Source organism: Nannobrachium achirus (assembly GCF_963921795.1).
Source record: "Nannobrachium achirus genome assembly, chromosome: 16".
NCBI classification, from domain to species: domain Eukaryota; kingdom Metazoa; phylum Chordata; class Actinopteri; order Myctophiformes; family Myctophidae; genus Nannobrachium; species Nannobrachium achirus.
This window is the reverse complement of record NC_137823.1, coordinates 52,334,323-52,348,426: the sequence shown is the minus strand read 5'-3', so window position 1 is coordinate 52,348,426 and position 14,104 is coordinate 52,334,323. Positions and strand designations below refer to the sequence as shown.

At 40.3% G+C, this 14,104-nt stretch overlaps 2 protein-coding genes across 2 annotated transcripts in view; both read left to right on the top strand.

Annotated features, from left to right (window-relative positions):
• The window catches only part of cUnh1orf198 (chromosome Un C1orf198 homolog), a 387,053-nt gene that overhangs the window by 12,762 nt on the left and 360,187 nt on the right, over positions 1 to 14,104 (top strand). The gene's annotated exons all lie outside the window — the stretch shown is intronic.
• Positions 6,886 to 11,257, top strand: clec11a (C-type lectin domain containing 11A; the record flags this gene model as incomplete). The annotated part of the gene is made up of 5 exons (XM_080744133.1): positions 6,886 to 6,990; positions 8,844 to 8,958; positions 9,912 to 10,019; positions 10,627 to 10,710; positions 10,845 to 11,257. The coding sequence occupies 5 exons, from the start codon at positions 6,886 to 6,888 to the stop codon at positions 11,255 to 11,257; spliced, it is 825 nt and encodes a 274-aa protein (XP_080600259.1).

Genomic DNA, 14,104 nt, shown 5'->3' with positions numbered 1-14,104 from the left:
GCCTACTTGTATTTTATTTGTTTGATTGATGGAAGACTTTATTAGAAGTTTGCATAGGAAAAGGTACAGTTTCATGTCGGCGTTGTTTTTATTTCAATTGTCCGCCGGTTTCAAGGCAGCAAAATGCGTGTTTTTGCGACCGCTGGTGGTGAGGTCTGTGTATGGACGTCTGACTTTGGACGGCGTATGCACGTCGTATAGACGGCGTGCGAACGCTCGCCTGGTAATGGCTGTTTTTTGGTTGTTTTTTGGTGTGTGGCAGGTCTGACTTGGACGTCGTATGCACGTCGTATGGACGGCGTCCGTACGCTGATTGTGTGCGCCCCCCAGTGGACAGAGAGGAACGCTAAATAAAAGTCTGGGTTTAGGCTATTGTAGAAAAGACTTCATAACAACGTCTTTGTGCAACATTAAATTATGGCTTTTGGATTGAAATTGAAGTGTTTAGATGGCTAGTAGCCTAAGTAACTAAGTGATATAGCCTAAAAACCAGTGATATTGTCTTCTCTATGTTCTGAGTGAGAACATTGGACATCTACACTATAACTCAGTTTGTTCAATGCAGTTGTCTATAGACCTCTAAATAACTCAGTTTATTTTTTGCAATGTTCTCCTATTCTTCAAGAGTTTCTTTTGTCTGATTGCCTTCACAGTTTAATAGTAAAGTTAATTCAGACTCCAGCATTGAATAATGGGAGGCATGGGACTTGAACTAGGAATGACGGTACTTTAAATTAGGCAACAGACGGACCATGACACCAGCACACCACCACTCAGACAGAATTTGCAGATTTGTTTTAGTACTCTTGCATGGTAATGCACGTGTTTTACGTTGAAAGGTTGAAAGGTTGAAAGGCGTGATTCAAAACAGCGGCGCAGTTCGGCCAGTGGAGACGCCCCTATACTCAAACGAACCATTGAGCCAAGGCATCTTTGTGCCCTCAACAGGTATCTCCTGGTATTTTTGAATTGTTCTCTTGTGTTTTAGCCTTGAAAATGTCAAAGCATTCCTGCATCGATCTGAATGTAGGACTGAGATTTGAACATGGAGCCTCATCACTGAGAGTCTAATCTTTAGACCACTACACTATCTCTCACTGCAAATTTGTTTTGGTGCGTTTGACTATTTCTTTTGTATTTTAACCTTGAAAATGACAAAGTACTACTAGAAGAACATTGAAGGACTCTGTGACTATTATAGTTAGATTATATGCTATTATCCTACTAGCTCCAACAATGTAAAATACTCCTGTGAAGTAAAAGTATCAATACTACAATATTTGGCAGAAAAAGTGAGTCCCAAACATTTCTGTGTCTGAGCAGCGCTGATTGGCTGTCAGGACGTAATGGGTGGAGCCGGGGCAGGCGAATGTCGCTTCTCTCCTCCAACCCTCCGAGCGGCGGTCACACCTGAGCAAGTTGAAAAAAATCCTCAACTTTTCCAGGTGTGACCGCCGCTCGGAGGGTCGGAGGCGAGAAGCGACATTCGCTAGGAATTTTACTTATTTCAAGGCTACCAATAAAATCATCATCATCATCATCATCATCATCATCATCATCACAATTAGTCTATAGATTATATAATATTCATGTTGTTGTATACTTGTATTTTGTTTGTTTGTTTGATTGATTGGTTGATTGAAGACTTTATTAGAAGTTTGCATAGGAAAAGGTTTCATGTCGGCGTTGTATTTATTTCCATGTGTAAATCTCAGTCCTTGAAGGACTGAGATTTGAACATGGAACCTCCACACTGAGTCTGATCCTCAGACCACTACACTGTCTCTCACTGCAGGTTTCGGAAATTTTGAGTAGTCCTTTAAATGTATTATAGATAGATAACCTTTAAAATGTACTATAGCTATGTAGGAGGACTAAGATTTAAACGCAGAACCTCTGCACTGAGAGTCGATTGTTTAGACCACTACACCATCTATGACTGCAAGATCTTACTGGTGCTTTTGTGTATTCTTTTGTATTTTAACCTTGAAAATTACAAAGTAATACTTACTAGAACAACATTGGAGGATTGAGATTTGAACATGGAACCTCTGCACTGAGAGTCTGAGCCTCAGACCTCTACACCATCTCAATGCAGGCGCTTACTGGAGCTTTTAAGTACTCCTTTCATATTATAACCTTAAAAATGTCCTATATAATAGGAGTACTATAGCAATAAATGGTAAATGTATATAACGCTTTACATAGATTATGCATTACATTCACCCATTGGTGGTGGAGGAATCCATGCAAGGCACCAACCAACTCACTCTTCGGCCCAGATTCAAACTAGGAACACTTCATGCTCTAACAACGGTTTCCCTACCCCTGAGCTATGCCACCCCCACAATGGAAGAGGACTGAGATTGGAACAGAACTGAGAGTCTGATCTTAATTTCCCATTCACTCTCAGTCTTTCAGAGCTGCAGGATGTTTTGGACATGTTTATTTTGCACGAAGCTTTAATAACAACAGGATTGCGAAGTTTAATAATGACCTATCCACAGTAAACTGGGATGCGGTTATGAATGAAAATGAAACCCAAGCTGCATATGATCTCTTCCATGGTATGTATTTCAGACTTTTTGATGAGGCCTTTCCACTGCAAAGGAAAACAAATAAAGTTAGGAAACAGAACAATGGCTGGTTAACAGCCGCCCTTAAACGGTCAATTAAAAAGAAACATAAATTACATTGTGATTACCTCACTAATCCTTCACCGTTAAATTTGAATCAATATACAACTTACAGAAATAAATTAAATCATTTATTGAGGTCAGCAAAACGAAGGTTTTATGATAACAAATTTTCTGAATCTCAAAATGACATGAAATCTACATGGAAGATTATTAATGAGCTTATAAATAAAAAAAATAACCGGTCTAATTTGCAAACTGAATTTAAAATGGTAGACACAATGACCTCCAATCCATCTGTAATAGCAAATGCATTTAATGATTTTTTTGTAAATATTGGTCCCTCGCTTGGTGAAAAAATACCAGATACTCCATTGTTAATCTCTGGGTTAAAGTGTCCCTCTCATTCCTTTGTGCTCGATCAGATCACGGAGAAAGAGCTTAATGATATTATAAATAAACTTAAATCATGTGCAGCTGGGTATGATGAACTTAAATCTCAACTTTTGAAGAAATGCCTTCCATACATCTCCAAACCACTCCTTCATATTTTGAATCGCTCTCTTGTAACAGGTGTATTTCCAGATCAATTTAAATTAGCTAAAGTTATCCCTCTTTATAAAGCAGAGGACTCTGCTTTATTTTCTAATTACAGGCCTATATCCATCCTTCCATGTTTCTCTAAAGTTTTGGAAAGACTAGTTTATAATCGTTTGGTAAAATATTTTAATGATAACAATATGCTTTATGCCCATCAGTATGGTTTCAGAGAAAAACATTCCACTTCAATGGCTCTTACCCAATTAGTCGATAATATCCTCTTAGCTCGTAATAATAAAGAAACTACACTAGGCGTGTTTGTAGACTTATCGAAGGCTTTCGATACCGTCAATCATGATATTTTATTGCATAAACTGTCACTTTATGGCTTAAATGGAACTGCCTTGTCATGGTTTCAGAGCTACTTATCATCAAGAAGGCAATATGTTTCATGGAATAACACCTCCTCTGAATACAAATTGATTTCTTGTGGAGTGCCCCAGGGATCAATACTTGGCCCTTTACTTTTTCTTATTTATATAAATGATTTATATTTAATCTCTCCAAAACTTTATTTCATTTTATTCGCTGACGATTCTAATATTTTCTTTTCTGGTAATGACGAACAAAAATTAATAGTGGAAATGAACCAGGAGTTGTGTAAAGTAGACACCTGGTTCAAAGCAAACAAATTATCTCTGAATGCAAAGAAAAGTTCATATATGTTGTTCAGACCTCTTAATCACCCAGTTAAGAGTGGTCTTAACCTTAATAATATCCAGATTGACAATAATATATTGGAAAGGGTCACTGTAACAAAGTTTCTTGGAGTACTTATAGATGAAAACCTTACTTGGAAGGATCATATAGCACTTGTATCTAATAAGATTGGAAAGAATATTGGAGTCATCAGAAGAATACGCCACCTGGTGGCAAGAAAGATACTCATTAACTTATACTATACAATGATATATCCTTATATTTCATACTGTAATATGGTTTGGGCAAGCAATTTTAAAACCAATCTCAATTGTATTTTTCTGCTTCAAAAACGTTTTATAAAAATGATTACTTTTTCTAACAGATTCACTAGTTCAACTCCATTGTTTCAGTCTCTCAGAATTCTCCCCATTTTTGCTTTAAACAACTTTCAAATATGCATTTTTGTATTTCAGTCAATTCATAAACTATTTCCAGACAGTTTTCAAAATGTATTTAAGTTTAACAATGAAATTCATAATTACTTTACCAGGTCAGCTGATGATTTGCATTCTAATTTCTTTAGGACAACAACCGCTCAATTTTCCATAAAATATAGAGGACCTCATTTTTGGAATTGTTTGCCACATCAAATAAGAGACAGTACAACCCTCAGCTCTTTCAAGAAACAACTAATGATGTTTTTGTTAGAAAACATAGATAGCTAGCCATTAGTGGGTTAGTTATGGATATGGTTTGTCTGCATGTGATACTGGTATGTTGTGTGTGGGAATATATTCAGTGTAGTATATATTTATAATCATCCATTTCTTATATTAACTATGTTATGGATAATTTCTGCCTTCACGGAAGGTTAAGATATACATACTGAAAAAATGAATACTTACAGTATTTCATAATTGTATTATTAGTAATAACTATTTTTCATTTTCTAGTAAAGAAGATTCTAAGCTTGAATGATAGCTTTTAGGAAGGCCACTCGACAAGCCCTTCATGGGTTTTTTTGGGCCTTTCCGGCACATTATTTTTATTTTGTCTTTATTTCTTTATGATGTATTGTTTTGTCTTTTTTCTATTTTGTTGATCCATATGTTCTTTTAAAAATGTGCAAATAAACTAAACTAAACTAAAACTAAACATGGATTAAGACTAGACACATATTAAAACCAAATTAACATGTCTTAGACTAGAACTATAGTTTTAATCCATATCTATGAATTCAATTCTGCGTGCCTTGTGAAAATGATGCGCACAGCTTTAGTTTAGTCATTTCCCATCTTAAAACATTTGGTAACTGCATGAAATATATGGTGTGTGTGTGTGTGCGTGCGTGTGTGTTTGTGTGTGTGTGTGTGTGTGTGTGTGTGTGTGTGTGTGTGTGTGTGTGTGTGTGTGTGTGTGTGTGTGTGTGTAGAAGGGGGGGGGGGTTGTTCAGTCCCAATATGCAAACCTGCGAGGAATAGTCTTCAGCCATAGAGGGACATTGCTGCCTCCTACCACCACACCTTATAGTAAAGATTAATACAAAATCCCCTCTCCCATTAATGAATTAGGGCCTGGAAAAAGTTTGGCATTTTAAAAATGGAAAAGTGTTGGAATTCTGTTTATATCCATCCAAGACCACAGATGGAGTAAAGATTTGTTTGGCACCCTTTGTTGAATTTGACGTCAGAGTTCCAGTCCCTGCTAGCCCCACCCAGTTCTCGCTAAACTCTGTCCACATCTTAAGGTCCCTCTGTGTGTGTGTGTGTGTGTGTGTGTGTGTGTGTGTGTGTGTGTGTGTGTGTGTGTGTGTGTGTGTGTGTCTCTGGAAAACTCTGGATTCTTGTGGCGGTTTTAACTGGCATACCTCCTGTCCTGGCTTCCTCCTGTTACCAGATGATCAACTACACACACACACACACACACACACACACACACACACACACACACACACACACACACACACACACAGAGTCTGATATACATTCTCTGTCCCTCCCCAAAGCCCCCCCACCCCGCCCCCCCCTGTTCATTTACCACAGGCTGTGCCTTTATTTACAGTGATTTATATATTCCCACAGGAAAAGCCTGCCTGGCATGACAACTCTAATAAGACTAGGCCAGGTTAAAGAAATTTGTGTTCGAGAGAGAGAGAGAGAGAGAGAGAGAGAGAGAGAGAGAGAGAGAGTGAGTGTGTGTGTGTGTGTGTGTGTGTGTGTGTGTGAGAGAGAGAGAGAGAGAGAGAGAGAATAACTGTATGCCTATTGCCTACTGTATGTTTAACAGAATGCTTTTAGAGAGAGAGAGAGACAGAGAGAGAGAGAGAGAGTGTGTGTGTGTGTGTGTGTGTGTGTGTGTGTGTGTGTGTGTGTGTGTGTGTGTGTGTGTGTGTGTTCTGCCCTGCATGCCTGCCACCAAAAGGCTGGCACCCTGTGTAAAATTGCAGTGTTAACACAAAGAGTGGAAGCGGGAGGTCATTAGAAGGAAAACAACAAGTTCCTGTTGTTGGCTTCTGGGGGGGGGGGCAGACAGAGAGAGAGAGAGAGAGAGAGAGAGAGAGAGAGAGAGCAGAAAGGAGACATTGAGAAGGTAGTCAATAAAGGCTGTGCCAAAGATTCAGGCCAGGGATGTGCTTTTTCAAATTGTGTTCAAGGATTTTATTTTTTTGAGGATGGGTGGGTGGCAGGGAGGGTGCACAGCTCCCATTCATTTCTAATGGGAGATAATCCAACATCCTGCTTCTCTCTCTCTCTCTCTCTCTTTTCTGTGTTTCTTCTGTGCTCTGGACTGCAAACCTCTGCAAGTGAATGAGAGACATACCGGTGCGTGAAAGGAAAGGGGAAAAAAAGAGTGAAGGGGGGTAAGGAGAGGACGACAGGAGAGGGACGGGGGGAAAAGACAGGCAGAGAGAGAGAGAGAGAGAGAGAGAGAGAGAGAGAGAGAGAGAGAGAGAGAGAGAGAGAGAGAGAGAGCACACACAGAAGAGGCGACTGCTACTTAGGAGAAAATGGAAACAGCAACAGTCACTCTCATTTCTGCTTTGTGCCTGTGTTCTCTGGTTCTCTGCGTCCCCACAGGGACCAACACAGCTACACCAACACAGGTGAGGACTGTATGTGTGCGTGTGTGTGTGTGCATGTGTGGCAGTGTATAAGTTATATAATGTGTTCAAGCTGCATACCATGCAGTCAACTGTTCCTTTGTAAGACTGTTGATTAAAATACAGTAATTGCACTTTATAAAATACTTCACTCTTTATTGTGAGCGAAGTATTCTCAATGGGTAAACATGTTGTTTCTCTCTCCAATAATATTTGTATATTTGTCTTTATCTGAATTTCATGTAGTTGGCCCCAATGAAGATGTAAATGTCAATGTGATAATGGTTACAATAGCACATCCATAATTGCGGCTCCTTTCATTATGCTTTCAAATTGTTTGTACATCCTGTGTGTCTCTGTGTGTGTGTGTGTGTGTGTGTGTGTGTGTGTGTGTGTGCGCGCGCATGTGTGAGCAGAAATGTGTGCCTGCTGATTCAGTATCCCTGACAAATTTCCCTGTCAGTTGTGCTATGAATGTAATGGTAAAAATGCAGTCATGATCCATCCAAGCAGCATTTTTTGCATAGTTCCGAGTCCATCTGGAAAGACTCACTGGTCTCAAAGTGTCAGGTTTGAAGGAAACCCCAACAATTCAAATGATATAGCTTATAACTGATGATTATGATCTGGATAGACACATGTATCGAGACCCCATGACATGATATCAGACTGGATATTTGACTAACCTAACTTTTATTAGAAAATTGGGAAACAAAGATGGCTCTAACTGTGAAACAAGTATGTTTCCCCCCTTGCCCTTTTCAGTGAAAAGGGCAAGAAAACATACTTGAAACATAGCATACTTGTTCATGCTTGTTGTACCAGTATATGTCTCTGTAATTCTGCACTATTCTCAGTTTTATTTGTAGTTTCCTTTTATTACAGTGAGGGAGGGAATGAGTGACAAATAAACCCAGCTTTAATCTTTCGTTCCGGCTGCCATCTGTTACTATGAGTGGTGAAGAATTGGTTCTCTAAAATGGATGGCGAGATGTGTTTTTACTGTATTTTTCGGAGAAGCTTTGGCTCCCCAAAAATGGTTCATGAGATATGCTACTTTAATATAGTTGTAGATTTTTATTTGAAAGTACCTTTAGCGTTTAAGTAATAAGTCTACTCTAGGCGTTTGATTGTCTTTGATGATTATTTTGATCTTAATGTAGTTTATTTTTTAGTCACATGTGTACTTGGTAACTGGAATAAAGCATTGAACTTTTCTTGTTATTTGTGTGTTCTCAATGATCAGGTTTCCTTTCCAATCAGGGGATCAATAAAGTTATCTATACCTTCTGTACCTGCCCAAACCTTTCACCGCTATTAGGCATCAGTGATGTTGCCAAGGATGAAGATTACCCTACCTTTGGTTTGACAAGGTCAAAAGTCAAGGGCATAATTGGTGATAATATGATAGAATAGAGAGCAGGTTTTCATTCAAAAGTTCAAAGTTCAAGGTTTGAACCCCTCGGTGTGTCTTTTAAGGCAGTGGTTCTCAAAGTGGATTTCAGGGACTCTCTAGGTTCCTTTATGGGAGTCTAAATTGACCCTTACAAGTATGTAACTTTGATAGTGTACAAATGGAACCAAATGAACCCTAACGGGTCCATTTGGTTCCATTTGTACACTATCAAAGTTAAGGGGAGACCTTCAAATTTCAAAGTTCTCAGAACCACTGTTTTAAGGCGTGCGGCTGAGATGTGAGCCGTCTGGGAGAGTCTGTCTAACATCATAGTCAAGTCCTAGATACACATTGCAACCATACCATTCCCATGTGGATTGCAAGATGACATATATTTTATGTATCTGTGTGTGTGTGTGTGTGTGTGTGTGTGTGTGTGTGTGTGTGTGCGCACACACACGCGTGCTAGGCATCTATGGCTGAGGTGAAAAAGGCCAGAGGTGATGTCCCAGATGACCTTCTAGAGCCTGACCCTGAACCCACCAGTCCTGTGTCAGATTTTGAGAATACATACAATTACATCTGTAAGTACCACTTACTGTATATCCACAACAACAGTGGTTCTCAAACCTTTTTATGTCAAGGGCCCCCAATTTGACACAAATTTGGCCATGGATCTCCATCTGAAAAGATTGTGTGCATCCATACAAGATTGGCGTTGTTAAAATGTTCCAAAGGATATTCAAAAATATCCGGACCTATAATATTACAAAGCGCCACTTCGCGGTGCGTCATGAGCTTATTGATCGGAAAGTGGGAAACTGACTTTGATCTATTTTAACCCATTTAGGCCTAGACTAGAATTATTGAATGCTTTAACCAGTGAAAAATAGCAGATATACAAGCTCACAGCGCGGCACCAAGCGCCGCACTGCGAGCTTGTAGATCTGCTATTTTTGAAAAAGTCGTGAAAATGTGTGCAAATCTTTGACTATAATTTCAAAAAGCGAACGTTTGTAACTAAAATTTTGCTTCTGGGTGGTCCCTGCCTGGAACTAAATATTTTGAGATGGGGGTCCGTGGCTAAATGAATCATTTTGGGGGTCCTTCACATGAAAAGGTTTGAGAACCACTGACATAGTAGTCTCTCAAGAACAGACTAACTGAGCACCATTTAAGTGAAAAGGACCTTTTCTTTGACGATGGCTAGCCAGATTGCTGACTTAGAAACATAGGTTTTTCAAAACACCTTAGAAGGATTCAAAAGACTCTTATAGAATCGGGTCAAAATTCTAATTTTCACGATTTTTCAAAAATAGCAGTTCTTGTATATCTGCTATTTTTCAATAGTTAAAGCATAAAATAATGATACACAATAATGTGGACCCCCCGTTCTAATGGATTAACACACTTTGTTTGGGACAACCTGGAACCCAACAAACCCGACTGAGGGTCCTTGGCCCCCACTTTGATAAACACTGCACACTGTGTATTTCACTCATTATGCTGTCTTTCTGTCTCCTCTCTCCATCCATAGTGTCAAGGCTAGCTCACATGGACCAAGCCATCCACAAACTGAACGTTGGTCACTACACCTTGGATGTTAAAGTCAGCCAGTTGCTGGACCGCCTGTCCCGGATGGACTGTGAGATGATCCCTTTGTCCTTGATTGCACCACTCAAATAAATACAAATAAAATACTACCTCCATCCCAGTTCCCAAATGCAGCCATCCAATACCAGTTAGAATTATAATACATTGGTTAAACATTGGGACATTATGTCAGGGTAGGCACAAGGGCCAAAACGGCCTCCTAATAAGAAACTACAGTAGATGCGCTTACCTTTACCAAAACAGAAAAACATACAGGTTTCTGACATGATATGAACTAAAGAAAAACAGGGACCAAACACAATCCCAAGGCAAATCTACACATAACTAACAAACACAGAAACAAGTGAGTTTGGAGGCTGGTTATGAGGTCAGACTTTTGATTAGTGGTGTGGTGGTGAGTGTTATTTGTTGAACTGTGAAAAGCTTAACACTATTGTAATGACCCTGTCTGTTTGTTTGTCTGTATGTGCAGAATGTACATGTATGAAAGTTGTCTGTCTGTCTGTCTGTCTGTCTTTCTGTCTGAAACATGGCTCAATTATGAACACCTCTAGATTGCTAGGGACATTCAAGAAAGTTCCTGATGAAATCCAAGTCTTTCTCTCTTTTTGTCACTTATTGTCAACATGTCCATGCAGCTAAAGTAGGAGAGTTGGAGGACAATATCCACGAGGTGGAACAGTACAGCAAGGATAATCGCAAGGAAATCGGGAGACTGGAAGGTACCTGCAGTGTTGACTGTTCATTACCCGTATTCAGGTTGCCTTTTATAGCGTGAAATCTTGCCGAGTTGTATTTCAGATTTCTTTCCTCACACGTTTCCTTGTAGGTAATCCATTTATCTTCTCCCCTCCAGGTTGCCAGAAGGGTCACAGAGTGGGGTATAAGTGCTACCTCGTTTACCGCGCCTACAAAGACTACGCCGGGGCATCCCGGAAGTGCCTGGAGCGTGGGGGCCGCATGGCCATGCCCCGCGACCGCAGGGAGCAGGAGGCCCTGGCCGACTACGTCAGAACTTTCTTCCACCCGGGGAACTGGCCCGTGTGGCTGGGCATAAACGACCTGCGTTCGGAGGGCATGTACCTCTTCGACGACGGCACGCGGGTCTCCTATTTCCAGTGGCGCAAGCACTTCCTCTCCAGCCAGCCAGACGGAGGGAAACGCGAGAACTGTGTGGCCATGTCGTCAGACGACGGAGACTGGTGGGACCATTACTGTGACAGGAACATGAACTATGTCTGCGAGTTTGATGACAGGGTGGCGCTCTAAAAAAGGACTCTCAGAATTCACTTTTTTTTATGGCTCACAGTGCTAAATCTAGGTCCGTCTTCATCATAGCTCTATCTATGTCAGGAGTCTTCAATGTTTTCAGGCCAAGGACCCCTTAGCTTAGAGAAATATTAAAGCAGGGACCCCCACTACATATTGTATAACATTGTGTTGCAGATTAAAAATGTTCATAGACTTCTTAGACTTGTCTGACTGCACTGTCGTCAAGTTGGAGTAATGTGTATTTTCTGACATTTGACCACTTGAACCATCAAATACTTTAGTCTGCTCTTCTTTTCCCTCTACAAACCTCAATGCCAAAAACAGCCAATCTATAAGCTTACAAACGCCTCGCAGCGCATGGCGTTGTAAGCTTGTAAATCTGCTATTTTTGGCTAATGTTCCACTCAGAACAGGGATGCTAGGGTTCAAATGGTTAATGAAAAAAACATGATCATATCACACAATGATTTGGCGGCCCCCCTGTAGTAACTCTGAGGACCCCCTAGGGGTCCCGGGCCCCCTGTTGAAGACCCCTGTTCTATGTTAATGTCTCTGTCCCTAACTCCTCACTCTCCTGTCCTCAGATGTTGATGTTGACTGTACTTCTGAATATTTATGGCTTTAGCAGTGTACCTCCCTTTTGAATATTTAAAAAGAGTGGAAATATGTATACAGGAGGGGAAAGTCCTCACTTTCGCCCTCTAGTGGTTGTGCTCAAAGGTCAGTGGCAAAGTCTTAACTCCTGTCTATTCTGCTAAACCAACACAATTAAGTGTTCATGGGAATTCATATTTTTTGTTTATTTACTGGGATGGCTTAATGACTACTTTCTGTTCAATTAAGTTTTAAAATCTATATGTCTCCTTGGAATAATAAACATGTTCTTAGGGGACAGTGGTATGTTCTTAAAATGCTTTCTAAAATAGATTACAAATAGATAGATTACTTATCAGCACATTGTGAATAGTGATGACATTATGTCATAATATTATTTTAATGAGTAACAATACTATTACAAGTTGGGTGCTACTGTAATATAACTATGACATATTTAATCAATTCATGCACACTAATAATGAAAATGCAGATTGTCTATATACTGGGTACCGTGTTTATTCATGACATTGACATTTTGGCTGCTAAAATAGCATTTTTCTGGCATTGTTGTGTATTCAACCATTCTCCTCCTTTTGTGCTTCATTGTTGTTTTCTGAAAGTAACTAAAAAAATCGAACCTCTGTTCGAAGTGGAGCTGTGTGTGTGTGTGTGTGTGTGTGTGTGTGTGTGTGTGTGTGTGTGTGTGTGTGTGTGTGTGTGTGTGTGTGTGTGTGTGTGTGTATTGCAGTTGATGCTCAGGGCAGGCTAGACTCAACAGCACCTCTCTGGTCACCCAGGGTTACTACATACAGGCTACATACAGACCCACAGACCCACCCACCCACCCACATACCCACATACCCACCCCCCACATACCTACACACACGGCCACGTATAGGGAGCTTGTGTTCCACACAGCTCCAAAAAATTATATAACGTGTTATTTGGCACAGAAAATAATATAGTAATATTCTTTTTTATTTGATCTAATATAAATTAATTTTTGTATTAACTTTCCACACTGTATAGTGTATACTACACTGTTTGTATCCTGCAAACTAAAAGCATGTCCCATGGCACTGTTTAAAATGTTCAAGTTGGGGAATACTGTACACCACAAATGTAGGCATTAATTACACATTGTGTAAGGCCTTTAACGAGATAACAATAATAAACCATTATGTGTAGCACGGACGGACATAATGCACGCCAGCAAGACTCATGCCATGCAATTAAATGCATGTTCTCTGAAGTTTCCTAAAAAGGGGGAAGCGATGAAAAGCTTGACACATTCCTCCAGCACCAGCACATACCTCTGTGCCAGACAGAACTCACACAGACAGAGGTTTCTTTCTAGAAAGCAAACATCTGCCAGTCAGCCAGAGGGCAGTCTCCAGGGAATCTACGCGTACAGCAGGGACGTGCTGGCCATTGGGAAAAGCGGGACAAATCTTCAAGTTTCAAACTTGTACATTTTTTCGCAAAGCAAAGCCCTGCTTCATCATACAAGGCCGTTGCACAAAAGTAGTGAAAACAGCGGATCTACAAACACACAACGCCTCGCGGTGCGAGGCGTTGTGTGCTTGTAGATCGGCTGTTTTCACTAGTTTAAATCATTTTTAAAATGATAAATACAAAACAAACGATTTTGGACATACAAGGTTTCCACCCGACAACGACGAAATATAACTCATGTAATTGGCCCACTGGCTTGTCACTTGTCATGATCTGAAATGTCAAATCTTTGAGTAGCAGCAGCGCTATAGAGAGATCTCTCTCTCTATAGCGTGCAATGAGGGCCTCTAAAACTCTTTTTCCCAGGCTGAATCAGGGGCCCAGCACGTCCCTGGCGTACAGTGTGGGCTTATCGGGTTTCAGGGACTTCTACTCTGCCTCATGGGTCTGTAACTCAGAGAGTGTACAAATGGAACCAAAGGGCATTTGGTTCCATTTGTACAGTACACTCTCAGAGTTAAGCCATCTTTGATTTTACAATATAAATTGGGGTCTCAGAGATAGAAATGTCATTAAATGGGGGTCCGTGGCCTAATGCATGCCAAAATGGTTGGGAATCACAGCTAGAGCTTCTCTTATATGGGGGTCCCAGGTATATCTTTTCAAAAGGGGGTCCGCAGGCTAATAATTGTCAATTTTGGGGGTCCTTGACATGTAGAAGTTTGAGAACCACTGCTCTAAAATATCTAGCAAACAGCCAATGGATGCTTATTATTTTATTTGGGATTATAA